The 27,039-nt window shown below is 39.4% G+C and overlaps 3 protein-coding genes across 4 annotated transcripts in view; 1 reads left to right on the top strand and 2 right to left on the bottom strand.

Moving 5' to 3' along the window:
• Positions 1-138: 138 nt before the first annotated feature.
• Positions 139-9,970, bottom strand: LOC144014040 (acylamino-acid-releasing enzyme-like). 2 transcript variants are annotated; one of them, XM_077513533.1, is made up of 23 exons: positions 9,838-9,970; positions 9,258-9,387; positions 9,056-9,182; positions 8,887-8,974; positions 8,134-8,206; positions 7,901-7,992; positions 7,214-7,285; positions 6,979-7,116; positions 5,701-5,792; positions 5,543-5,583; positions 5,281-5,402; positions 5,139-5,199; positions 4,961-5,058; positions 4,784-4,835; positions 4,081-4,169; positions 3,721-3,859; positions 2,592-2,675; positions 2,309-2,389; positions 1,383-1,471; positions 993-1,183; positions 770-872; positions 576-682; positions 139-494 (listed from the first exon to the last, which is right to left on the bottom strand). In XM_077513533.1, the coding sequence occupies exons 1-23, from the start codon at positions 9,847-9,849 to the stop codon at positions 389-391; spliced, it is 2,187 nt and encodes a 728-aa protein (XP_077369659.1). In that variant the 5' UTR covers positions 9,850-9,970; the 3' UTR covers positions 139-388. The 2 variants fall into 2 exon arrangements, with proteins under 2 accessions (XP_077369659.1, XP_077369658.1); XM_077513532.1 differs by lacking the exon at positions 9,838-9,970 and having other exon boundaries at positions 9,258-9,480.
• Positions 9,971-10,154: 184 nt separating this feature from the next.
• capza1b (capping actin protein of muscle Z-line subunit alpha 1b) lies at positions 10,155-17,222 on the top strand. Its single transcript, XM_077513537.1, has 10 exons — positions 10,155-10,404; positions 11,271-11,334; positions 13,451-13,502; positions 13,642-13,705; positions 13,792-13,998; positions 15,175-15,254; positions 15,480-15,558; positions 15,650-15,721; positions 15,835-15,897; positions 16,003-17,222. The coding sequence occupies exons 1-10, from the start codon at positions 10,366-10,368 to the stop codon at positions 16,141-16,143; spliced, it is 861 nt and encodes a 286-aa protein (XP_077369663.1). The 5' UTR covers positions 10,155-10,365; the 3' UTR covers positions 16,144-17,222.
• Positions 16,809-27,039, bottom strand: part of cttnbp2nlb (CTTNBP2 N-terminal like b) — a 23,047-nt gene continuing 12,816 nt past the window's right edge. Inside the window, exons 3-5 of the mRNA XM_077513534.1 lie at positions 24,350-24,601; positions 22,547-22,654; positions 16,809-20,528 (exon numbers count right to left, since the gene is read on the bottom strand). Coding sequence (XP_077369660.1) covers positions 19,260-20,528; positions 22,547-22,654; positions 24,350-24,601 — 1,629 coding nt within the window. The 3' untranslated portion in view covers positions 16,809-19,259. The remainder of the gene's footprint in view (positions 20,529-22,546; positions 22,655-24,349; positions 24,602-27,039) is intronic.

Raw genomic sequence — 27,039 nt, 5'->3', positions numbered from 1 at the left:
TAACTCACAGCAAAGAATATAAAAGGACTAATTATTTGACTTTGAACAAATTATGAATGAAACTCCACAAAGCAAACGAGATTTGTGCTAACACCACAACATTATGAATACATTATGGAATAATAACAGCATTCACACTTATTTTAAAAAGCCTTTATTAAAGTTTTAGTAGAGTTAAGACATTTTAAAAATAATCATCCACATTGTAGAAGATGTTTTTATAACTACCATAGACACAATCAAATTAATTAATACAAGGTATGTTGTAGTCTCAGACCACTAATTTGCTTTGGCTTCACAAACGTCCCAAGAACTGGAAAGAACCTCTTGTTAGTATTCTGTTATCTCTTGTTAGAGTTGACAAGCTCATCTTTCCATTTGAGCCCCATCACTCATACAAGTGTTGTATCATCCATAGAGCGCTGTTCATGAAGCTATCAGACTCCGCATCCACATTGGATAGGGAGTGGTTGTTCCCCGGGTACATCAGCAAACTACGCGCACACACAAATATCAGCGCATCAGAGAATTAACATCTCATAGAACAAAACAGATGAGTCATAAAAGCTGCTTACCGGACAGGCACTTGTTTTGCTTTCAAAGCCCTGTAATATTCAACTCCTTGTTTGTGGGGCACACGCTTGTCATCTTCTCCTAGCAACAGCAAGACTGGCGTCTGCACCTACATTCATTCATGCGACATGTTCACAGATGGATTCGCACCCGTTAACTGCCACACACACCATTGATTGACAATCGCTGCTCAAACCTGCGCCGCAAGTTTGATTGGAGACTTTTTCAACATTTGTTCCCAAACAGCATCTTCATGTAGCCGATCTGTGCTGTAGTCAGAGCCAGCCTCAAAAATGCACCTGTAAAAATCAAGCACAGCAGCAGTGAGAGGAAAAGCTGGTACTTTCATTTGATGTGTGTCCTGGACTGCTTTGAGACACACTAGCGACAGTAACACAAACAAACATGTCACACTATACCAGTCTGGGATGTCTGTGACGCAAGCCATAGAGGCCAAATTGACGACGGGGTTGAGAGCCACACAAGCCTTGTAGTAACCGGGATATTGGCCGATGAGATGACAGGCTAAGAAGCCACCGTGGGAACCTCCTGAAACGGCCAACTTCTGCCTGTCAAATGCGTCACCTTGCAGGACACTTTCAACAGCAAACTGATGGTCAAACGCATGAAAACATGCATAGTTAGTCAAAATGAATTGTAGACAGGGTTTCACAATTGCAATAAAAGTAACAATCTGTACTGTTAGGAACAGGAGTAAACACAGAAGAACCATTGCCAACTGAGTTACTTTCAACTTCAAGCATGCCCGATTATTAATAATCCTGATTAATGCCCGATTATTAATTTACCTGAACATCTTTGACGTCCTGCGCTCCAATATTGCCTGGCAATGAGAGGATATTATCCTGGCCAAATCCAAGCGATCCACGATAGTTCACTGAAAACAAGCAAAGCAAAACAAAACAAAAAAAAAAGTATGGATGTGCAAATCAAGAATTTAAAATTAGCAGGAAGAGTTTTGAAAAAATAGCAACTTTTGCAGAGCTTATATTGAACGACTTGTATATTCAGTATATTACAATGAGGGTTCTTTAAATGGCTAAGTGGATGAAACCAAATCACTGACATCACAAAGACTAAAATGACTTGACTAAACGCTGAAATAATCTCCAATCGTAGGGATATAACAATAATGGCAATATCACGATATCGCAATATTCTAACTGCCACAATATATGTCACGATATTAAAAGCAGCACATCTGTTAAAAATGTCAAGTTGATTTCTATTTGTGCATTTCTAGTACCCTCTGGTGGTTAGGGTTTGTTTTTTTTTGTTTTGTTTTTTTAGTGCAGTTTAATTTTCATATGGCATGTTTTGGCCCTTCTATGTTTAAAATCCACACTAATTGTCAGATGAAGGGGAATGTAATATTCTTGTGAATCGAGTCAATATGTGGAGGAACTCAATGTGTGCGTGCATTCACAAGTAAGTGCCTAAATATTGTTATTAGATATTGTATGTTTTTGTGCATTGCTGTTATGTACAATAGCACAATATTGTGCTCGTTTTTTTTTTTTTTTTTTAGTATGAGCTATTCCCTGAGTTTGAGCTTTTTTTTTTTTTTTTTTCTTTCTCTTTTTAACACAATATCATGACCTTTTTTAATATCGCCATCCTCCCCACGATATACCAGGGTCGTGGACTTAAGGGCAATTTTTGGCTTTAGCATTGGCACACAACATTATAAGATTTCACACTTTGGGAGTCTTACCTAATAATGTAGCAAAACCCAACCTGCATTGCACAGCGGGGGAAAGAAGCCAGGCCGCAACAGTCACAGAGTGTGGACCCCCTATGGCAAAAAATCATTTAAAATACTGTTTATTATTCAACATTCATGCATTAATCATAGTATAACAATCCCACCTTCTGGCCTTGTACAAATAAAATGTGTAATTATTAGAATTGTTTATTCATAATATCAAAAATAAATCATGCGCAACCAGTTGATCAATTCAGAATAGCGTGGCATCAAAATCATGTTTACTACCAACCATGAGGAGTCACAATAAGAGGCAGCTTGACGCCATCCTTCACCTCCTTTGGTTTAATCAGTAAAGCTTCAAAGTCAAGGCCAGCTGGAAAATAGAAAATGGAATTATGCTCCATAAATAGTTCAAGTCTAGACAATTAGCAAAACTTAAATAATCAATATACTTAATGCCTCGTGAGGAAAAACAGTTCAGATAATTGATAGATGGATACAATTTGTTTAATCATTATAGCAGTGCTGTCACTAACGACTTTTTTTTTTTAATCAAGTCTCCTATTGATTAGGTTATTCGATAATCGATAGCTCATTCTCCGGTATCCCGCGTCATCATAATTATCTCCCTTTTCAGTCTAAAGCAGGGGTGGCAAACTGCGGTCCTCGAGGGCCGGAGTCTTGCAGGTTTTATAGATTTCCCTACTCAAAGTGCAGCTGATTCCAATTAACAGGCTCGTTATCAGGTTTCTGCAGAGCTTGCTGATGAGCTGATCATGAATCAGCTGTGTTGAAGAAGGGAAATATCCAAAACCTGCAGGACTGCGGCCCTCGAGGACCGGATCTCACCACCCCTGGTCTAAAGAGATCACAAACCCTTGGAAGCGTCTTAGTAGTGTTTTGGTGATGGCCAGTCGGAGAAGTGTCCGTGCGGAAACACAAAATATTGGTTCCGGCAACATGGAGGTGCCACCGATGTGTTTTTTTTTGCATGCATTTTTGCAGATTTTTGTGGTCGACCCAACCGACTTGGTCAGCTTTTTTTCCCAGCCCTACATTATAGTTATGTTAGCCTGGGTAGATTTTTGTGTTCACATGAACAAAAAATGTGTTATTTTCACCAATTAGTCAAAACCTTTAACTTTGAAACATGTTCCTATTCCCATTGTTAAATAACGATGAAAAATAATATGTTAAAATACATAATATATTATAAAATAATAATAATGATCAAAGGCAAAACAAACACATACACACAAGCACATTAAAAATTAACCATAACTGAAATTGCGCTGTAGAGAACTTGTCAGTGTACCATTTAAAACTGCACCATTAGAAGACCGTATCGAAGTCAGAATGGATCAATTGTGTACATTTTGAGAGAAACGGAACAAACCAAAAGCAGAATTTACTCTTACGGTATTGGCTGTTGTCTTGCTCTGAGGGAGGGGTAAACGTCAAGATCTGCCAATCAATTTCTGGTATTGCCTCAGATTCCTCCAGTGTAGTCCAGATCACTTCTTCTTCAGAATCCCTCATCGGAAGGAAACCCACTCTCTGGACATGAGACACAAGAACCATTGCAGTTTTCCCTTTTGACCAGCAATTCCATAAACTAGAACGTTAACTAGTTCAGAAATTTGTGGAAAAATGCAATTACTGATTTGGTTAGCAGTTGGGAGTATGTCTCTTTTTGGTTTGTGCCATAATAACATCAGCAATATGACTAAGTGTTGTCTCTGTTGTGCTATGTAAAACTTGAATGAAGAAACGAATACCAGACTTGGAGGGCAGTTTGGGGAAGAGCAGCTTGCCACCATCAGATCTCGTTCTACAGTCAGCAGATTCCAGGCTCCCATGCCAGACTCTACAGATCACAGGAATACATTTGACTATAAATACACTTGTTGATTACCGCAAAGACATTTTGGACTGGTGGACGTCCTGCTACAACATCCGAGCCTCAAAACATTAGCGACCACTCAAACAACCAGTCTGTTTTGGTTTGCTTCTCCAGATTCTAAATTCCGGACAACGAGGGACGCATGGAAAATAAATCAGGACAGCACTCCTATGTCATTATGCCAAAAATAAAGAAGATAGGAGCTACTGTACAACAGATGAGACGATATTGGATGATCATCTAACCAGGGAAGGACAGGTTTCCATTTTAAAGTGTTTCACTGTGTTGAGCACAGCTGTGTGTTGCATCATAGCAAGCATATAAAAAAATAAGACTGTTGATTTTTAGGAGGGAAAAAAAAAAAAAAAGTCTGCTATCAGTCTATGTATGCGTTGTAGGTCCATACTTTTAACAATAGTAGCTTGTTGTTGACAAAGCAAGATAATACTGCTATGCCGCTTGAAGGTGCATATATATTTCAGAATATTTTTACTAACATGTACATAAATTACTTTTAAACATACAGAAAGATCGCATTCATTCATGTAACGTTGAGCCTTGTGTATGTATGAACTCACTTGAAGTCAGAGAGGTGACACTCCCTGTATTGATATCCACCATCAGCAGCTCCTTCAACACACACAACAACCACCACCTTTAAATCAACGACATTCAACATGTAGTTGAAAGGAAGAAAAAAAAAATCCCATTGTTTATTTTTATACAATTAGTATTATGAAACGCTAAATAAATACCTTGCGGCTGCGCTGGGGACAGGCAACAATAATTCGCTGACTATCAGCTGACCAGCATTTAGGTGGCAACTGAATGCAATAGATGCCAGCGAAGCCATCTGGACAACCACAAACACAAACATTCATAACTACTTTATGAGAAAAGCGTGCAATAAAAAGACCAACTAATGTTACTTACCTTCTCCTGGTCTCTTCACCACATCCACCACCACTGACGTCTTCTTAGTATACCAATCATACTAGAAAAAAGAAAAAAAAAACATACAATTTCGCACCTAAAAAAAAAAAATGTATTCTTAACAACTATATTGTGTAATTACCATACACAGTCGGCTACACTGCATGTGTGGTCCATAGAGAGTATTTTCTAGGTAGACAATCCGGCACTGGTCTGGACTCAGCCTGGGAGAGAAGACTGTACTGTTTCCAGATACCAACTGCTCTGAGAGGTACAAAACATGCAATAAAACGAGTGAGCAAACCAAGTTGTTTTTTTTTTAAAGTAATCATATCCATTTGCTCTGTCTAATTTACAATTCCAGAGTAGGAAGGACAATATGAGTGGCAGCTAACTGCGCTTACCACATTTCCCCCCAGTGAGATCCACATAGTACAAAGATGATCTGACAGAAACAGGAGAAACATGAAGGGTGGGGACGGACTAAACAAGGACTTTATTTTAAACATAGCAAGTGAAGTGAACACAGATGATGTGTTGATGATAATGAAGATTAAATCACCTCCTGTTGGGACAAGACCTGAGTCCAAGTCTGAAAGGTTCATGACCCCACCCAACAAACACCACACCCGTGTCACCCGGAGCCCAAAATGCCTGCAGAGACCAAGAGAGGTCTTTCGTTTCAACAAGCACTTTGGTGGTCTGTGTTCACTCGAGGAATCGGTTTGAATAAATGCAAAACAAAAAAATTGTACAAAAACAAACGAAGTAAACTGATTTTCTATTAGAACACATTCATGTATGATCCTTGTAGATTTGGTATGCTATATAATAATAAAAAAAAACAAAAAAACATACTTTTGTTGGGGGAAAAAAATGTAAATGGAAAAATAACATATGATGAATGAAAAAGCATTTATAATAAACTAAAAATCTTACCCAAAAAAAAACATAATAAATGAAAAAAATAACAATAAAAAAAAAAATATATAATATATATATATATATATATATATATATATATATATATATTGTGCTATATAATAAGTAAATAAAAAAACAACATACTTTTAATTGAAAAAAAATGAATGTAAATGGAAAAAAAACAACAACAACAACAACATATATGATAATATATAATAAACTAAAAATCTTACCAAAACAAAAAACATCAGAAACGGAAAAAATATATATACTGTGCTGTAGAATAATTAAAAGAAAAAAAAAACACTTTTAATGGGAAAAATGTAAATGAAAACACCAATATAAATGAAAAAGCATTTATAATAAACTAAAAATCATACCAAAACAAAAAAATCATAATAAACGACAAAAAATAAATAAATAAAAATAAAAAAATAAAAAAGTGTACTGTGCTGTATAATACAGGACTGTCTCAGAAAATTAGAATATTGTGATAAAGTTCTTTATTTTCTGTAATGCAATTAAAAAACAAAAATGTCATACATACTGGATTCATTACAAATCAACTGAAATATTGCAAGCCTTTTATTATTTTAATATTGCTGATTATGGCTTACAGCTTAAACAAAACTCAAATATCCTATCTCAAAATATTAGAATATTTCCTCAGAGTAAAAAAAAAATGCCATAATCAGCAATATTAAAACAATAAAAGGCTTGCAATATTTCAGTTGATTTTTAATGAATCTAGAATGTATGACATTTTTGCTTATTTAATTGCATTACAGAAAATAAAGGACTTTATCACAATGTTCAAATTTTCTGAGACAGTCCTGTAAGTCAATAAAAAAAAATATTCTTACGAAAACTTTGAAAGTTAATTTGTCATTTAATTTGGGAACAAATGTGCACCAACCTGTCCTGGTGAGATGTTCTCAGGCACTCCTTCTAATACAGAAACATTGTTACCCTCAATGTCCAAAACACAGAGCACAGGGGTGCTCTTCTGAACCAGGGCCTCTCCCCAGTCCTCGTAGAAGACAAACTGCTCCCCCTTCAGGACAACCGAAGGGGAAAAAAATAGACAGGCATGAGCAACATAACATTGAAGAAAAAAATACAAGTCTCTCAGAAGTGCTTATTGGATCTACTTTGCCAGATTCTTTTTTCTCTGATCTCAAAGTCTCGTCCTCATCCACAGTAGACAATTCTGAAGACTCGGTCTGCAATCAGAAAGTTAGACAGAGAATAGTTGTATCTTCAAGGACACATTGCTTAGCTCACAAGAGTACTACAAATTTTTACTATAAAGTATAACACTGATTTTGACTGTTAAAAAAAAAAAAAAAAAAAAAAAAAAAAAAAAAGTGCATCACGCTTAATGGTCATGAGTGGTGCTATATTATTCCTGCACACTATAAATTTATATTAAGCATTCATCATTTTTTTAAACCACAGTCCTCATGTGAAATCAATCTGACAAACACATACAATTGTGTAAAGAAGGAACATAACTTTTTTATTATTTTTTTTAATCTTTTGTACGTTTTTTTAAATTTTTATTTATTTTTGGGTTAATGGAAATGCTAGGTTTAAATTGAAGTTGCAAAATGGTGGTTACTTACTTTTAGGGATAATCTACTACAGGGTTCACCAATTCCGGTCAGCAGATTTTAAATGTTTTCACCTGATACTAAAGATCAGGATCGTTATCAAGCATGCTGATGAGCTGGTTTATATGACTCAGTTGCGGGTGGAATCATCTAAAGCCTGCATGACTCTCGAGAGCCAGAAATGGTGAACCCTGATCTACTACCAAAGCAGCCCTGCCAACACACCTTAAAGAAAGACTCTGCCTTGGGTCTCTTTTTCTCAGCCACGTACAGGAGGTGTGTCTCAGAATGGGACCAGACCAAGCAACCAAAGTGCTCTGAGGATATGAAACACGTTGAGGTTATTCTGTGGGTAAAAGTCCACATTTTTGTCTGTAGAACATTTTGCATTAGGAATTGGAAAGTCACTAGGAAGTCTTTTTATAATTTTAGTGAAATGGATTATGGAAGTAACTTACCATCTTCATAAACTTTCCCATGCTTCTTTAAAGCTGTGAGATTGATGCTTTTCATCTTGTTTTTATTCCAGATCTGGAGAAATAAAGTCATTGTAGAGTTCAAAGACTAGAGTAAATGACAGTACAATGTAGATCAAGAACAGAGATAGAAAAACCAGGTCAAGAAAGTGAAAGAATTTGGTTTTAGCCACATGTGCTTCTTGTAATGACCTTGTTTACCTGCAGGTTGAGTACAAGCACCTGTAGCTAAAGCCAAACTGTGGCAGGGTTTTTACTTTCTGGACCTTGATTTCCCAACTCGGAACATATACAGTAGTAAAAACACCAACAATCTGCAATGCATACGTAAAGCAGAAATCACTATGACTTGTATGAGATGCGACCACAGGACATCAGACTCACAACATTAATAGACATAGACAATAATATATTATGTATACTTAAAAAAAACTATTATTTTTGTTAAACACTGTCAATACTGTGGTACTAAAGCTAAATATTTTTTTAGATGGTCGATGGCAGCTATTGCTGTAAAGCTCGTGTCAAGATCTGGTCCTGCATGATTTCGACGTGTTTCTACTCCAACGCACCTGATTCAATGATCAGGATCATTATCAGGCTCCTGTAGAGCAGATGAGCTTAAATATGAATCAGCTGTATTGAACGTGGGAAACATCAAAAACATGCAGGACTCAGGCCCTCTAGGACCAGACTTTAACACCATTGATCTAAAGTATAAACAAAACACCAAACCTCCAGAAACTGGTTCTCCTCCCCCTTTACTGTGCTTTTTCTGACAACGGCCTTCATTTCCCCAGATGGTGCATCTTTGCTTAGTAACCTGACGTGATGGGGAGGAAAAAAATGTGTGTATTAGAACTTAACAATCCCTCTGAAATATAACTGCACAATTGGCACATACACTCCTTGGACCTCCGTGCAGTTTCCTGATGGCGCTGAAAAGACCACGGACTTGTCATCATGGAACACAATGTACTGTTTGCAAAACTTGACATTCTCATTCCTCTCCAGATCGCATTGGCTCCATTCTGCAGCACATATTAATAATCTATGTCAGTGATCACGGTGGGATGCGAACTCTTCAACGCTGACAGTGCACCAACCTGTGTCGATGTTACTGTATTTGCCTCCATACTGAGAGGTGATGACGGGTCCCACGTCTGCCCTGCTGAGTGAGGGGAAGAAGCTGAGCTCTCTGTAGACTCTGGCGATTTCCTTTGAGTTGGTGATCACCTGACAACACGCACCACAGCTACTTAAACCTCGTGCAATTGGCACCATTTGTCGCCAGGAGAACAATGCAATGTTCATTTTCGAAGGAAGGGAGTATCCAGTTGGCACGAATGGAACGTGCATCAGCAAAGCCTAACCTATTATGCACAAACTTTTGTTAGTTAGTTAACGACTGTTATTATACTGAACGTAGCCAAATAAAAATAAAATAGAAAAATAACATATTTGTCTATCAATATCTAACCAGGATATTTCAACCAGGAACTTCCTGTAGTCAAGTCTAGCAGCTGACAGTCAAAAACGAAATCCTTGAGATTATCCGTGAGCAAGCATGCCTTGAACGATAATAGTTAAGTGAGTTTAACACAAAGCGTGACTATCACCATCAACACGTTTTCGCATAATCTATTTGTGTGTAAATTATGGTTACTAATTGTATTATTCATATACCTGCGACTCCATGTCTGAACGTTGAGCGTCACTTTTGTTGAACAATGAAGCACGAGCGCGTTATCAAAACACTTTCCTTTGATGTCATTCAAAATAAAGGGAATCCGCGCCGAATCGATAAAGAAAGACCCGGGGGAAAACATCATTATAAAGACTAAATCAACTACCAATGATAGTAACATTTTATGGAATTGTAACTTCTGACTGAAAGCCGTCTATAGTTATATATTTCATTATGACTATACTTTTATTTCGAAGGATTTTTTGTTTTTTAAACCCTGTGAAACAACAGGAAGTAGTGTAACTGGTAATAAAAGTCCTGAATGGGATAAACCCCCACACCTTCCAAACTCTGTTTTGTTTTTGTTGTCCTTTAAATGGTGATGAAACTTGTAAATGTTCGTCAGAGTGAAATGTGATGTTTCATTTTAGATAGAACACAACCACACTTTCCTTTCGACTTGCACTCCTACCAAACGCATCGGTTCCATCAGTCCGAGCGAGTAGGTGGGGTCACAATGAGCCAAGATGGCTGACTTTGAGGAACCGCTGTCAGACGAGGAGAAGGTTTGAACCTTGGAAACTTCTTTTATTTAAACCTAAATACCTTTAGTCCGCAAACAACTAAAGCTCACACACTGGGGGGGATAAGGCGACCCAATGTAATGATAAATGTGACTGTATTCCCACGATAGCATTCTCTTACCGTTTAGCAAGTGCTGGCGAGGTATCTCCAGCTAGCGGCATTTATTCAGCTAGATAACTGTGTGGTATACTCTTTATTGTTTTTGCATGCAATGCATCGGAATTAAATGCAACATTACTACCGAGTGAACTTGTTAATTTTCAGTTGGTTCTTGTAGTCAGCGTTCACCCGGATGCATGTCAGCCAATCGGAAGGTTTGCTTGGGTCAGAGGGGTACAGTTGCAGCTCAAATATTTGGTAGCCTCACATGACTTCAAGTCCCCATTTCAGGTCGTTCAGTTTTAGACACACCCTGGGATCAAAGGGGCAGCAAACGTTTGTTAGCTCCAACGATGAAGAAGACCCATGCCTATTTGTTATTGTTATTGTTACGTGGTCATCAAAGTACCAGGTGGTCGCCGGAGTACACAAGCATAGTCGTGATATAATGTGACTTCAAACCTTAAATTAGCATGCACTTATTCAAATCAGTTGTTTATGAATGACGAAAACAATAGGGAACTTGTTAAAATGCCGCAGATGATTTTGTCCTAATCCACCTCTCTTAGATATCAAAATATCTTTTGGGCATAATTGAGCTTCACTGAACGTGAAATGTGCATATATTACACAAGCATGATTGTAGACAGCACTACCAATTTGAAGTCACATAAATACAAATTTTAAAAAATCCTGCATTTTAGCTAAATTTAATGTTCATACTGTGCATCTGTTTTTGGTCTCAAAGGTTCGCATTGCAGCCAACTTTGTGACCCGTGCACCTCCAGGAGAATTCAATGAGGTCTTCAATGGTAAGAGTTCTCTCAACATTCAGTATTTTGATACATTTATAAGTGCATATGTTGTATTTTAATAGTCTAATGTGATATGTTATGTTAGTATACTTAAAAAAAAAAACTAGACAGGGGCCGGACTAGATAAATCTTGTACGTCCCTGTTGTATATTTGAATATGCAAACTTTGCCAAATAATGTACTAATGTACGTATTTTTTTATTTTTATTTATTTTTATTTTTTTTAGGGGTTCTGTGTATACGTTTGACTAAAGCAATAAAAATCAAGACACTTATTTTGCACAGAACGTTATCATCAGTTTTGTCACTTAATAGTTTGGTCTAATAATCTAATAAGTAAATTGTTAGGTATTGTGATGGTTTGAGAACTTTTTGTACTTGGTCATTTACACTTAATTAATGAAGCTACAGTAGAGTTGTCGCATATTATTAACCTTTAATGAACCATGATTAGGTTGTGAGCATAATATAGTAGGGCTGGGGGAAAAAAAGTTGACTAAGTCGACTATAAAAATAGGTCGACTGGAAAAATTTAAGTCGACGATCCGCCCGGAAGCATGTTTGCGCCGTAGCCGTCCATGCTTCACACGGACTTTTTATGCCACCGCGCAGCGTATGTTGCAAACGTCCGTGAGATGGATGCAGACACGCCGGACAGAGTAAAAAAATGACTCCTGTTTGGTTGGTCTGATTGGTTGTTTAAATTTGGAGGTGTGTTGCACAGCCGCCATTAGCCTAACTGCGAGCATACAGTTCTTGTACTGCAAGCGTACGTGTACACTCGTACGCTATTTACAATATTTATTAGTTATGATTATGTCCTCAGGTTGCAATATTTTAAAATGGAGGAAAAGCGAATGTATAGGAGGACAGGGGTACAGGCTGTTGTAAGACAAAGTCATCAGCACGACTTTGAATCGGCGTCACCCAAGCTACCATGCACGTTATTACTGCCAAGCTTGGTGAGGTGAACAATTAAAATGTTCACAAAGTTGGCATAAGCTGCAAAGATACACCAAGACTATAAAACGCTCATGGATCAGTACAGCGGCATAACTGCCGAGTGAATGGGGCGGCATATTCGACGACACAGTTTATGGATGCCGGAGCAATGCAATACTGGAGTCAGCATGTCATGGATAGACAAATGTAATCATGACAATAATGTTACAGAAATGCTTGTAATATTGTCATTTCGTTAGCTCCCTCGTGTAGCGCTTGGCAGCAGCTTAATTGTGTGACTGTCACTTCCTATGAGTCAGTAGTTACTTATTTTGCTGCGACCGGCAAATCTCTTGCTAGCGTTATTTTGCCGTGAACGCTCGGAATGACAAATTCTTGGCCTGCCGTGAATACCACGATTGCTTAGAGACATTTACAAGCGTATATGAATGACACAAATGTGCACGACCAGTTCGCTGCTGCGTCGTGATAGCCGTTTTGTCGAGTCAAACACATTTCACTGGGAGTTAGCTTCGCGCGTAGTACCGCAAAATCACGGCAACGCAAAAGGCAAACTTTTTCCGCTCACCCTGACCCTCGGTGGTGAATTGGCAGTCACAAACACGGCTCTAATCGCAAAGTCAGGTCCTCTTGGTCGCGAAAGAAGAGCTTATTCCCCTCGGCGTCAAATAAATAGATAAATAAATAAAATCCCCGGAGGGAGGGCTTGACAAGTTGGGGAGCACCGTGTGTGTGGGTGTGTGCGTGCGTGCGTGCAAACTCACCGCTGTTAGACTGTAAATTGAAGACTATTATTGTACAGGAAATATAAGGAACAATGGGTATTTATATGCAGATTATCCACTCAATTGAACACATGTTCAACATTTGTGGCCTCAAAACTAAAACAAATAAATAAATAAATACATAAAACATTTTAAAAAATAAATACATAAAAATGTCGATTAGTCATTAAAAATATGAGAAGTAAAGTTGATTTGAAAAAAAGTCGTTAGTGACAGCCCTATAATATAGCAAATCAGTTTGAAATGTTAAGACATATTGAACATATTTGTATTCTAAGCATTTTGGAGGGTATTTCCTGGGATTTGGGCTTCTACATTTCCATTTACAAGGTGAGGTGATAAAGGCAGCATGTATTTTTGTCTAGATGTGCGGCTTCTTCTTGACAATGATACCCTCCTCAGGGAGGGAGCATCACAGTAAGTACCATGTATTTTCATATACACTAATATTAGGAAAGTGGTGGCACATTTGAGCACGTTACTGTGGCCTATGGAACAAGATATACACACATCACATCACAACATCCTAATTGTATGATTGAAATCATTTGCCCAGCTCCTTTGCCCAGTACAACATGGATCAGTTCACACCTGCCAGACTGGATGGTTACGAAGACCCCGTATGTGTCACCATATTTCCTTCTTTATTCCAAAAACACAGTTTGACAGTATTTATTTATATTACCTTCCTTTGTTTTATTCCCAGGTCCTGATTACAGAGCATGGTGACCTGGGTCAGGGGCGCTTCCTGGATCCTCGCAACAACTTGTCTTTCCGCTATGACCACCTTCGGAAAGAAGTGAGCGACGTGCAGCCTTATGAGGGAGACGCATCTCTGAAAGCCTGGAGGGATTCCTGTGACAGTGCCCTGAGTGCCTACGTCAAAGAGCACTACCCTACCGGAGTCTGCACAGTGAGTTAGTTAAATAATAGAATGGTACCTTGATTCGAGTTTTTGGACAGTCAGAGCCATCGCTCGGCCAAAAACGTGAGATGCTTGAGGGCGGCAGCCAACTCGCCTTAATTCACTTCACAAGAAGCCGCAATTTGGCATAATTCTTCAAAGAGGCTTTAAAAGCCGTTGTCAAGCTAAATTAAACAAGGAGAAATGCACAACTCGCTTACACCACTGCTAGCAGCACACAATGCAAAAAATAAAAATCACACACAAGCGAACAAATTGTGTCTGCATTGTGGTGTTATAACCAATATATGAATAATAACAATAGCATCTTGTATAGACTATATAACAATACTTAAAGGCATATATTCTTTATCATCTCTGAATAAAATACTAATATTACCGGAACTGCAATTTACTGACGCAAACTTTACCTGGATGTCTTTATAATACTGCCCTCTGGTGGCCAAGGCACATACAACAAATGGAGCCCAATGTGGGGCAGAACTTCACTTCAATGAGGAAAGATGATTTGAGCTATAAGTGCTTTGAGTTACTACAAGTGTGGTTATGGAACAATTAGACTTTGGAGCCCAAGCACCACAAACGACATTGACACATTTTCTCTCCCGGGTTAGGATAGTTTTGGAATTTTAAAAAGAATTGTCCACAAGTCTAATACTGGTAATGTATAACAGTCCACAGACATTGCGGTACAGTAAGTGCACTGCAAAATACTGCTTCTAAAGTTAGATGTTTCACAACCCTTGAGTCTTAAATAAAACTTGGATGGTCTCACTTTCTATCCCTTGTTTGCCAGGTTGCCAATTGCTAAAGTGAATTTTTGGCTTGAATTCCTGTGGCCAAGTACAAATTACCGTAAACCTGAATATTTTTTTTTAATTTTATTTATTTCATATATGAATTTAAAAAAAAAATACTGCACACCGCGTTTTGGGCTGAGCTGTGTACTAAACTAATTGACAAAATGAAAACAAAGGACATTTTCTCTAAAATTGTATTAGTTTTGTAAGCAAAATGTTGTTTACTTTTTTTAACACATTTTCGTTTTTATTTTGTGAATGAAAATGTTTGTTTTTTTTTAATTATTATTGCATTGTATTTTGTTTGTTTTCGTGAACTAGAATAACCTTGCTTTTTCCTCCTTGTGTACTGTTTGGTTGACAGGTGTATGGAAAAACTGTTGATGGCCAGCAAACGATTATAGCCTGCATTGAGGGACATCAGTTTCAACCCAAAAACTTTTGGTACCATCTTATATTAAAAGTTATATATATAGCTTGACATATACTGTAGTATGTGTAAGCCACTGCATAAGATGTCAATAAGAGATTTATTTATTTATTTATTTATTTATTTATTCATTCATTCGTTCATTCATTCATTCATTCATTCATTTAAGGTCAGTGAAATGGTTTATAAATATTTGTGTCGCTACTAACTATAATGATGGTTCTTTGATTGCCAAACAGGAATGGTCGCTGTAGGTCAGAGTGGAAACTTACCATTGGCCAGTCCACTGCACAGGTTGTGGGAGTGTTGAAAATCCAGGTGAGTTAGCCTCAGTGTACCTTTTTGCTTGAATTGTTAACTAGGTAAAAGTGAAAATTCAAGATGATGGCCTTGCTCTTCCTGTTTGTAGGTGCACTACTATGAAGATGGGAATGTGCAACTTGTTAGTCATAAGGAGATAGAGCAATCAATATCTGTGACTGTAAGTAAACCATTAGCCCAGTACTTCAGAATGATGATACTTGCCTTGTTTGATGTTTTTTCTTTTTTTGGTTTAAGATTGTAAATAGAATGGCTTTGTTGTGTTTCAAACAGAATGAAATTCAAACAGCGAAGGGATTTGTTGACATTATTGAGAATGCCGAAAATGACTACCAGGTGAGCTGCTCTCGTTGTATCTTGGGTAGCAGTTCGATTAATGATGACCTTGAAGTCAAAAATAGAATATGTAATGTATTGCATTTCTTGCACTTTTGTCACCAGACTGCAATCAGCGAAAACTACCAGGCCATGTCTGATACAACCTTTAAGGCTCTCCGCCGCCAGCTGCCCGTCACGCGCACCAAGATCGACTGGAATAAAATCCTAAGTTACAAAATTGGCAAGGAGATGCAGAATGTCTAGTGGAAGGTCGGGTACCGGCCAGGGAGATGATGGCTCGCTCCACTGGTCCTACCTAATCGTACCCATGGACTTACCAAAGCAAAACGATAGCAGTTTGGGGCAAGGAATCAACAAAAACTCATCAAAACCGAAGAATAGCAGACTGTAATACATATGCATGTCTGATTGGGGGGGAATTGTACTTAAGGAGATCGTCATAGTTTGCAGTAAGTGGTTGTGGCTGTGTGGTGTGTCAGAATTGTTGAGCCAGGGTACAGGGCTGCACTCTGAGTATTAAAAAAAAAAAAAATCTGTTATCTAAGAAAGAGAGTTTGGTCAATTGTGAAAGACTTGTGGTGAGAAACTAAGAACATTAAAGTGTTTTGTAGCAAAGTATGTTTTCATGGTGGTTGGCATGCATTTGCAAATGAGTTGTGAGGTGACTGACATTGTTTTAAAATTTCAACATGATGTAAGGACAAGGAAGAACAAGAAGCCTTTATTGACATCACAGTGGTGAAATTCAACAGTTGGACATTTTGAGTTTGCTCAACAGAAAGTAGCACAATCCTTTGCATAGGTCTGCTCCTGCCATGTCAACCTCCATGTAGCGTCTGTCAAATAAGGGAACGTTTTTTTAAGCTGTCCTCCATGTGTTGACTGAAATCAGACAACGCGTATCCATCTGTAATGTGCTCTTGCATTGGCACCATCACCGCCACTGCTGTCTTTCCGTTACGAATGAAAATATGAAAAGGAAAAAAACATTTGCCAAAATCTCTTTCCTATGGTAAAGAACTCCATTCTCTCACCCACGAATGCACATTTCTATTTAAATACGCTATTTTCTTTTGGAGTCATGAAATACTGTACTGTCATACTGTGTTGGTCAATGCTAAGTGCACATAAATCAGTTGCCATGCAAAGTAAGATGTTAAGTTCTGAAGGGCCACATCAAACTGTAACTGTATACCAATACTTCAAAGCAGACATTTTTGGATGGATGCTATGTTAAGCCCTCAGACGGCTACCAATTGTGTGTGAAGTGTCGCCTGTACTGCCCCATTCTGTTGTATGAATTAAAGGACAGAATAACTTTGCTGTATTGCTGTTATTTTACATGTGCAAGAGCCATATGGTTGGCATCTGTATCAAAAGACAAACGTTTAGTACATAGTGAGCACAGAATTGTAGTTTATTATATTTTGTGTAAGTATTGGATAGAATATTGAATTATACAACCTCAGGAATTGGTCTACTTCCATTTTCGTGTTACGTTTGTGATCAAGCTGGAAACCATGTTTGTTGAGTTAGGTCTGACAGCTGTTTTTAACCAATTTTTCAATGCAGAATTCAAAACTGTTTTTTTCTTTTCCTATCAAAGTTTTTGAGCGATAGCTCTGTTTTCTTAAATTTTTAACTGTTTAATAAAACTCCATCAGCATAAAAATCTAACTCAACAGAACATTTTTCAAATGTTTCTCAGACGGTCTGGTGCTCTTTCTTGGTTGGTAAGCTAAGTAAAAAGTCAATGTTGCTAACAAAGGTAAAGCAAAATTTGTTAACACAGTACAGTACAATGCATTTGACAAGTGAGTCACAGAAATCAATATGACATCATGTGTTCGATTTGGTTAAAGTCAGTATCCCTGATTAACAGGCCAAAAAACGTACTGGGGTGTAATATTAAAAATGTTAAAATGACTGCATTTGATTTACAGTGTACTAGGTTTTAAATAAAACATTTCACTTCTTTTTATGGATCGGTGGCAACTACTTTCATTCTAATATCTACTTTATTTTTGTTCCATCTACATCTAAAACCGTTTTGGATCAAAGCCTTTTAAATGTACAGTACTATGTAATTGGCGAAATCCTTTGAGGGGAAAGAAGAAAAAAAACAAAAACTTGTGCGTGAATGCCACAGACTTTCAAGTTCTAGACATCCCAGTGTATGTGCAGCTTTCTTCATGCCACTTGTGCGATGGTGCCCATCAAATATAACACATCTGGAGAGGGTCAGCTGTCCACTCTGAGAAGCACACCGGGGTACCTTCTCAACAGTCTCACAGAAATGACAGTTCCAGTGACGTAGTGGCCTGCTATGACGCAAGCAGGGAAATCGCTCCCGGTGGAATGTGTTTTTGTTAAAGTCATCTGTGGACGTCCTTTATCATCCCATGAATCTATACTCTGTGCAATGTTAGGAACGCGCACAGTGAGCAGCACAAATCACAGCAGATTCCTTAATCTTGCACTTTATTCTGGTGCCAGTGCCATCCATTCCAGTCTAAACATGCCAAGGCTAGATTAATTCCCTGACTATGCGTCTATGCCTGCTTGTGCAGCCCTTCCAAAGAGGCAACTGTGCAAAAATTTTGATGGACTTTACATAGGGTGACCAGATTTTCTAAATTAAAAACTGCGACAATTTAACAGAAAATAATGTGCACCGAATCCTTTCATTGGGGGTGGGGGTTTGTTATTAGTTTAGCTAATGCTAAATTCTATCTTGGTTGATAGTTCAACAGTGCTAAAAAAATCAAAGCACTCATCATTATCCAACTTTTTTTTTTTGCAAGGTCTTAATTGGCATTTATTTGAAGCTGGCTGTGTAGTTCACCGGGCGTCGTTCCCGCACTGGAAACATGCCGCCAGAAAAGCTCAGCTTGCTGTGGCAGCAGTAGGACTACATTTCCCATGATTCTTAGACACAGAAGCAGGAAGTGGCCTCGTTCTATTTCTGGTGTGACAAGAACACGCTTGCTAAAAAAAAAAAAAAAAAATAGAAAGAAAGAAAGAAAGAAAGAAAACACGCTTGCTACTGATTAGATGCGAATGAGAAAATTTGTAAGTAAACAGGAAATAATTTAACAGTTAAATTAGTATGACAACTGTGTGATTGACATACACATGACAAAAAAAACAACAACAAAAACCGCTAGGATGGGTTCTGCATAAAAAGGGACAAAAAATTGGGGTTGGTGAAATCCGCCAGCATGTGTGCACTACACAAGGCTCCATTATACCTTTAAAACTGGAATGTCCCGACTCCCGTACAAAACGAGAAATCTGGCCACCCTAATTTTACATGACCCATGTAATGGAGCAAGTAGAAATACAGTATGATGTGGACATTAACTACTAGAAGATAAAACCAAGTCAGGTTCTGTTGCTGCTTCTTGTCCGCTGCTGCAGTTCCCTGAAAGTTCAGGGAACGGGCTGGTTCGAGCAGAATGACTTGGTGAGCCAGGAGTCGGACTCATGCCTGGCCTCTTGGGAGGAATTGGAGGAGGATGAGTCCTCTCCGACCGAGGGGTGAGAGGGGAGCGGATACCTGGAGACAGCGGACCGGAAGGTGACCTCCCCCCAGTAGGCGATGCAGCGACGTTCCGGTAGTCTGTACCAAACGGAGAACTGCTCATCGGTACCATCTTGACACCAGACTGCTGGCTGGTGAAGCGGGACAGCACCTGCGTGACGGTGTTGCGGGCCAGCTGCTTGGCTGCGCTGTGCTCTGGCGGAGGGTTGGAAGAGGAGGTGGTAGGTGAGAGGTCCCTGGGGGAAAGAGGGCCACCGTGCTGCTGCTGCTCCAGCTCCGCCTGGGTTTGGAACTTGTGTCTGGCGGCTTGGAATCTCTGATTGACTCCCGCCTGGTAGGAGGACTGGTGGAAACCAGGGCTGTTGAAATGTTTGGCTAAAACGGGCGAGGAAACAGGAGACGAGGAGAGGGATGAGGAGGCGGTGCTGGAGGGAGAGTGAGGAACGGTCTGAGGATTGAGAGGAGAAAGTAAGCTTGCTCCTGCCCCATTTTCTCCGTTTTCTGCTCCTCTCCCATCCTGAGTTGGATCTGTCTCTTTGAGATTGTGATGGCCATTGACCTTTAACACTGAGGACGTTTTTACAGGGACAATTACTTTACCATCAGGCTCGGTCTGAACGGAGGTGGAGACAGCTATCATCGTAGTGGGTGACTCTTTTACCACCTCTTTTGGCCCCTCTTTGGGCTCACTGGTCCTCGCCAATCTCTTTTTCAGATCTACAAGTTGTCTCCTCAGTTCCTCACTCCTTTCCTCTTCTTTGATGAGCCTGGCTTTCAGTTGCTCATGCTCGCTGGTAAAATCAGCAAGCTTCCTCTTGGATTGAGCCTCGAGCTCTGCTGCCCTACTCTTTTCCTCTTCGAGGAGCACCCGTAGCTTCTCCACCGCTCCCGTCTCCTCTTGGAGCAGAGTGCGCAGCTCTAAGACCTTCTGCGCCTCCTCTTGTGCTCGGCTGCTGGCTTTCTGGAGCTCCAGGCTGAGAGTGGATGAAAGCTGCTGCTGCTGGCTCAGTGACTCCTCCGCCTGGCTCACGGCCTGATCCTGCTCCCGCTCCAACCGTTGCACTGCTGCACGCTCAAGTTGAAGCTGGGGGGGGGAGAGAAGGGCATCAGTGAGTGAAACATGGTAGCTATTGGCCACAAGGGGGCAGAATAACCCTGCTTTTGCATTGGCTAGTGTAACACGTTATTTGCTTATTAGTATTTTTTTATTTACTTGCAATTGACTAATGTTTGTTTTGTGAATTATTACTTTCGGGTATTTTAGCTTTACAGTACATGCTGTAGTGTTTTGTGCACTGCGCATGTCATGAGCGCAAAAGAGAGAGAGGTGAAACCGAGCGAGCCTCGTCCGAGAAAGAGCTTGAAATTCTGTCCTGCCGTGTTTGGTTTATTTAGCAGGGAAGACGCCAGAAAACGTCAGAAGCTTTAAACTATTTGTAACGCCTTTTACCCAGCCTCCGGAACACAACATTTTGTTACAGCTAGTATATAAGACAGAAGAAGTCCACCACACACCCAGACACCTTTCTATACAGAGCAGACATATTAGATCATTTTGATTGTTTGAAGTTTAACGTGCAGAAGTTATGTGGGATTCATGGTAGTTTTATTTTTAATCCATTGCTTTAAAACAGCTTTTGTGGTCATTAGGTATCTCTTGAAATTCAGTTTTGCTTGACTTTCAATTGTCCTCTTTTTTTGGTAGAAGAAAAATCATTTATATGTGGGCACATTGACAAATCTCTTTTACGATTAATGACTCACACTTGCAAGTTGCAGGGATATTTCGTGGTAAAATCTGGAATAAAACGGTGGTATCCAAACTAGGGCCTGGGACCGTTTGTGGCCGCCCACTGTCTTTTAGCGGCCCACGGCAAAAATTGAAAATAACATTTGCTATGGCTCACAATGCTGTTTTTTTTTTTTTTAAAGAAAGAAAGAAAGAAAAAGGTGGTGGTGTTGGAAAAGTGGAGGGACGTGAGTGATGTGGATGGACTACTGTACCATTACTTCTATTAATAAAGCTTTTCTAGATCATTTATGCAAAGACAGAAACACATTTACAGCTAAAATAGTAACAACATTTCTGTGGAGAATAAAGATAATTTGGTTACAGAAACTAAAATGGTTTCCATTACTTTTTGTGTTGTGTCAAGTTACAATTTGTGAACATATTACATGACCCTCAAGTATGGTCATCTTACTACAGATTGGTCTTGTTTTGGTTCTGTTTGTGAAGATGGGATTCAGGGCTGCGGCGGGCCACCCCAAACCTTAAAAGAAAATTTCAAAACTATTTGCCTTATCACCTTTAACATAAAGCCTTGACATATAGGTTTTTGTTTTTTGTTTTTTCCAATATAACAACATGATATAAACAATTTGTATACAATGTGAACAATGTGTACTTGCTTGATTGGCTTGAGCATGTTTAATAAGTTAAAATAAACAAAAAAACATAACTGGCCCTTACGTACTTCTATTTTTTGTAAGTGGCCATAAAACATTGATAACAAATCTATTGGCTTGTATATGTATTTGTGGATAATTAAAGACTGACTATCTTGCTTCAACAGCTTGTTGGAGGTATAAAATGGACGATACTCCAAACAGGAAAGGCTGAGGAAAACTGTCTTACGTAAGACCCTAATGTAGAGTCTGACGCCGCACTCGAGCATGTGCGCTGGAGCTGACCAGACATGTCGATCCATTAGCTCAAGTTTCCTGAGGTCATAAACTCCAGCCAGGACAACTAAACAATGGCCTCTTCCTCATCTGTTTCCTCTCCGACAGCCATGTGCGTGTGCATAATGGTGCCTGTGTATGATCTTGAACTTTAAAAGCTCTGCCCACCCCACTGAGTGAGACAATGGCGCCCCACTGATGCTTTCCTGCGACTTCCCTGCTTTTTTACAGTAAACCAAAGTTTTCGGTTCAAAAGAAAAACAGGCAGGCGTAAAAAAAAAAAAAAAGAGAAGGAAAAAAGAAAAATAAAAGCAACACGATCTCGTCGGTTCTGCGAGATCATGTATCAGCAAGTTGAATACTTTGGCACCTTGAACACTAGCACATCCATAGCTGCAGTATTATGTGGGTCAGCACCTGTTGCAACAGTTCATCTCGTTCTGTTTGCAGTATCAAGGAGAAATTGTCACTCTGTGCAGATTCATGGGCTTGTCGCAGTTTTTCTTCCGCGAGATCAGCGATCATCTGTCAACACAAACATGAGAACAGTGAATCAAAGCAGAAGAGCGCCCGCTTCAATACAGAGTAATGCTGCATTCACACCAAAAGCGGGGGAAGGCGTTTGCATTGTAGTCAATGGACTTCGCGCGCACCGGAACAAAAGTGCGTGGGGCGGCGCGGAGGACGCGTTTGACGTGCTGGGAAAATCCGCACATTCGTAACGAAAATCCGCACACTCGCATATTCGCCAAAGTTAAAAAAAAATTGAACTTTTTTCGGATTTTGCCTCGCGGTAGCCAATCGGCTTCGAGTACGGGCTACGTCGACACACGGCGTCCTCTCTATTGTCACCCCGAGCGCAACAACACGACCAGCCGGGACAAAATGGTGAACAAAGAACTAGCATATAAGTGCTGGTAAGCGTATTTACTTGCTGTTGAACTGTACCGAGGTAGCAGCAGTGTTTAACATCCACGCCAAAGCTGTTTTTAACGCAACTGCCGCAACTGAAAGTGCTATCACGTACCTCAAAAAAAGGAGAAAATAGTGCCACGGCTGTATAGTCCCAGGAAAGAAGTGGAAGTAGTCGACGGTGCTCACTTTTTGTTGACTCGCTAAAGTGCTCTACGGTCGTTGTTCACCAAGGGTCACGCCTCCTCCGCTCCGGTCCGCACGAAAGCACGAATGAGCGGCAACACTTCCAAAAAAACTCGCAAAGGAAGTGTTCCAGTTCACCCTTTCGGTTTTAGTGTGAACTCAGCATAAGACAGAAAAGGACGAAAAGGACCAAATTTAATATGACCTTCCTTGGCAGAATACGCATCCTTCATAAAACATACAAATCAATGGAAGATATACCTGCTTAGTGATAGGGGAAAACGAAGCTTCATGAAGCACTTGTGATTTTTTGTGACTCTTCTAGATGGCACTCTTGGTTTAAAGATGCAATTTCCATTGTGCTAGCCTTTAACTTTTAACCTAGATCACCATTGCCACCATTACCTGCTAGGAGGCGGTAACAATCCATCATCCAGCCATTTTCTTTATCGCTAAGCCTCACCAGGGTCTGGTGTGCTGGCGCCTTTTGCAGGTGACATACAAGGCACACCTTGGACTGGTTGCCAGCCAATCACAGAGCACATCGAAACAAACATTTACACCTACAGGCAATTAAATTCTCAAATAACCACGGTAGCAAGTTTTTGGAATGTGAGAGTAACCAGAGATAATCCTCACGAGCAAAGGAAAAGGAGGCCAGGATTTGGAATCCCAGCCTAAGAACTGTGCCACAAGTAACAGACTGATGCAACCTCTTACGGTGCTTGATGTTTTACATTGGTTGGTTGTCTGTATGTGCCCTGTGATTGACTGGCAACCCGTCTAGCGTGCTCCCAACCTCTCACCCAAAGTCATGCCCGCTCATCTGTGACCCTAGCGAGGATAAGTGCTACCAAAAAATATGTAAAGATGGATGGAAAATTCCCATGAACCTGCCAGAACTCATGTAAGCCTTATATCCCTCTAACCCTGGGTGTGGGTGGGGAGGAATTTAACTGCAATACATGGCGCTCAAATGCATATTTACACAAACAACCAGGCTATTGAACGGCCCTCATTGTGACACGTCCTGAATTTTTGGAATCATCATCACACGCAAATTGAATTAAGTGCAGCTGGGCGAGCGTTTTACAACCTGAAAAAAGCGCGTGAATCGATTACCCTTCTGTGTCTGCTCTCAGTCGCTGCCAACTGTCTCATCATCCTTTCCTGCATCCTCTTGCAGTGGGCCATGACCAGTTTGAGGACAGCCAGAGGGTTCGGGCCCACTCCTTGCCCCGGCAGGTTTGCATGAGTCTGGGCGAGTTTGTTTTGGTTCCCTGCTGCTTTGCTGTCCCGTTGCAAAGCCAGAAATGGATCGCTGAGGTCATACTGGCCATAACGCTCTTGGATGAAAGCTTCTTTGTGTTGAGCCTAAAGGACACACAAAAAATTCATCTTGTGATGTTTCGTAACTTATATTCTCATACATTGATTGTGATGTGCAGTAGAAAGCTGGGTACAGTTCCAGTTCAGTCAACCACTTTCCATACCTCAGGACTTCTGTAAGGATGAGAGTAATCCGACTCAAAACCGAAACTGGACCAATCAAAAAGGTCAATTGCAATCCATGCTGAAATTTCCGGACTATCCTTTATTAATGTGGTTTTGTGGTCAGGAAAAGCACGGAATGAACTACTTTGTACCCCTTCTAGTGTGGAAGCCAACCACATGGAATTCCCCTCATTTTTTGTTGGATTGTTCATACGTGCATTATCCTAGAAGTGTTTTAAAGCTAATATTTATTGCACTTATCATCTCTGTGTTAACATAGCAAAGGTGTGTTTCAAATTGTAGTACATTCAAACTTGGATTCTGTACATAAAAACAAAATTTCTTGTAAACTATGAAAAGTGTTTATTTATTTATTTATTTATTTAATATTTGGGGGATTTTTGAGGTGGAGGATTTTTTTCAGCAGGGTTTCCCCATTCCACCCACCCTCTGTTTTTCTATATTGAATATTTAGCAACATTAAAAAAAAAATATATATATATATATATATTTTTTTTTTTAGTTATTCGAGTGTATAAATGATATTTTTCCCTTAGCACCTTTCAATTAATGTCAATTGCTGATCAGAGCTGATCAGCAAGTTAAAAAAAAAAACAAAAACAAAAACAATCACCAACCCAATCAGAAAATGTATTCAAATATCAAATCTATTTAAACAATTTGTTCGTGGTGGATTGGGACCGGCCCGGCCCACAAATAGCCAAAATTTGCATATAAACTGACGACTATTGAAATGCATTGGGAAACCCAAAACATTCTCCCAAACACCCTGATAAACAAAAAATGGGGAGGAAAAAGCCGACACACCCACCTAAAACCTCAAAATTATTAAAAAAAATATTTGGTAAAACAAACAAACAAACTAAACAAAACAAAACAGACTGTACATACTGAGAAACTTTAGATTATTAACGATGGCAGCCAGAACATCCCTGCAGTGAATGAGCTTGTAATTGCCGGAGTGTTTTTTTTCTTTTCTTTTTTCGGATCCGATCAATGATGTCGTTGATTGATCGTTCACAGATTTTGCAATATTTGACGATCCAAACCAGATGATCAGATCTGTTTAAAGCAGACCAATTCTATACAGATTTTCCCTATTCGTGGACCAGCCCAATCCCTACCCCCCTCTCGTGTGCGTGTGTGCGTGCGTGTAGGACATCAATGCATCGATGTTATGCAAAGTGTGAGCACAAGCAGATGGTCTTTCCCCACAACCAAAACACAAAAGAGGTGAGGTTATACACCCCCTTCCAAAAGCAGATGTTAATTCCTCCCCAGAGACGCAGAGGTGAATGACCGGGCCTTGAAATCAAACGGATGTTGATTGTATCGTTAAGAGAGTCGATATCATTTAGACAAAGTTGACAAATACTGTATCCTGCATGAGCCAAGGTTGTTCAAATATTAAGATGACAAGAAATGAACTTTAGGTCACACTGAAAAACCGTATTTTAACTCTTGATCTGATACAATCAGGACACGCCATCGTCCTCCTTCCCAAACACTCATACAACAAATTCTTCCGCCAATTTATCATCGCTTCTCAGAAATGTCGCACTCTGGCAGTCGTTTTCTTCCGCTTGCTGACAATCACAATACACACTTGTACACCCTCGGGGCAACAGTAAAGACGCTACATTTGAATCTTTGTCTGTGGCTGAACAAAGAATGTGGCCCAAAAAGAAGAGATTAGAGGACTTGCACAAAGACGCTGTCTCAATGCCTTCAGTCCCAGCCATTGTCTCCTTGTCTGACCCACTCGGCTTCAATCTGAGGACGGGTGCACAATGTCTGCCTTTTTCATTCTTGTGTGTGTGCTCCATAGTATGTTTGTTTACCTGTGAGCAAGTTGTTCTAGTGCGATGCAATTAATCAAAATTCAATTACAATTTCAATTATTACACTCCACAATTAAAAAATCAGCATCATCGTAAAAAAATTAATACAAATTTTGAGTTGCTTGATTTGCACCTTTTTTTTAATTTTAAAATAACAAATTTGATGAATATAATTTTGTGTCATAATTGTAGTGTTTCAGTATTTGTCTTAATATTTTTTACCTTTAAACATTTTCTTGTTTTGTATCAAAAAATAAATTAGCGTCCTAATCGTAATTTAAATTATTACCAAAATAATTGTGATGAATATTTTCTTCATAATCGATCAGTCACAAGTTGTTCTTTACTGAATTGAGTAAAATTACAAGATCACACTGAGCATGTGTGTGGTGCTTTTTTTTTTTTTTTTTTCCAAAACCAAAATACTAACTTTGTTTTACGAGAATGTTGCAAGAC

This window comes from Festucalex cinctus, chromosome 2 (genome assembly GCF_051991245.1).
Source record: "Festucalex cinctus isolate MCC-2025b chromosome 2, RoL_Fcin_1.0, whole genome shotgun sequence".
Classification (NCBI taxonomy): Eukaryota; Metazoa; Chordata; class Actinopteri; order Syngnathiformes; family Syngnathidae; genus Festucalex; species Festucalex cinctus.
Note: the sequence above shows the minus strand (reverse complement) of the source record. Positions and strands in the feature narration are given on the sequence as shown.

What these genes read in the sequence shown, in the direction of transcription:
- LOC144014040 (XM_077513532.1), bottom strand. Translation starts at nt 9,465, where the DNA reads ATGAACATTGCATTGTTCTCCTGGCGACAAATGGTGCCAATTGCACGA. An exon ending in AGTGTAGCCGACTGTGTATG is followed by an intron (nt 5,200 to 5,280) that starts GTAATTACACAA and finishes TCTTTTTTCTAG; the next exon opens with TATGATTGGTATACTAAGAA. An exon ending in GTCCCCAGCGCAGCCGCAAG is followed by an intron (nt 4,836 to 4,960) that starts GTATTTATTTAG and finishes TGTGTGTTGAAG; the next exon opens with GAGCTGCTGATGGTGGATAT.
- capza1b (XM_077513537.1), top strand. Translation starts at nt 10,366, where the DNA reads ATGGCTGACTTTGAGGAACCGCTGTCAGACGAGGAGAAG. An exon ending in TGGATGGTTACGAAGACCCC is followed by an intron (nt 13,706 to 13,791) that starts GTATGTGTCACC and finishes TTTTATTCCCAG; the next exon opens with GTCCTGATTACAGAGCATGG. An exon ending in TTTCAACCCAAAAACTTTTG is followed by an intron (nt 15,255 to 15,479) that starts GTACCATCTTAT and finishes ATTGCCAAACAG; the next exon opens with GAATGGTCGCTGTAGGTCAG.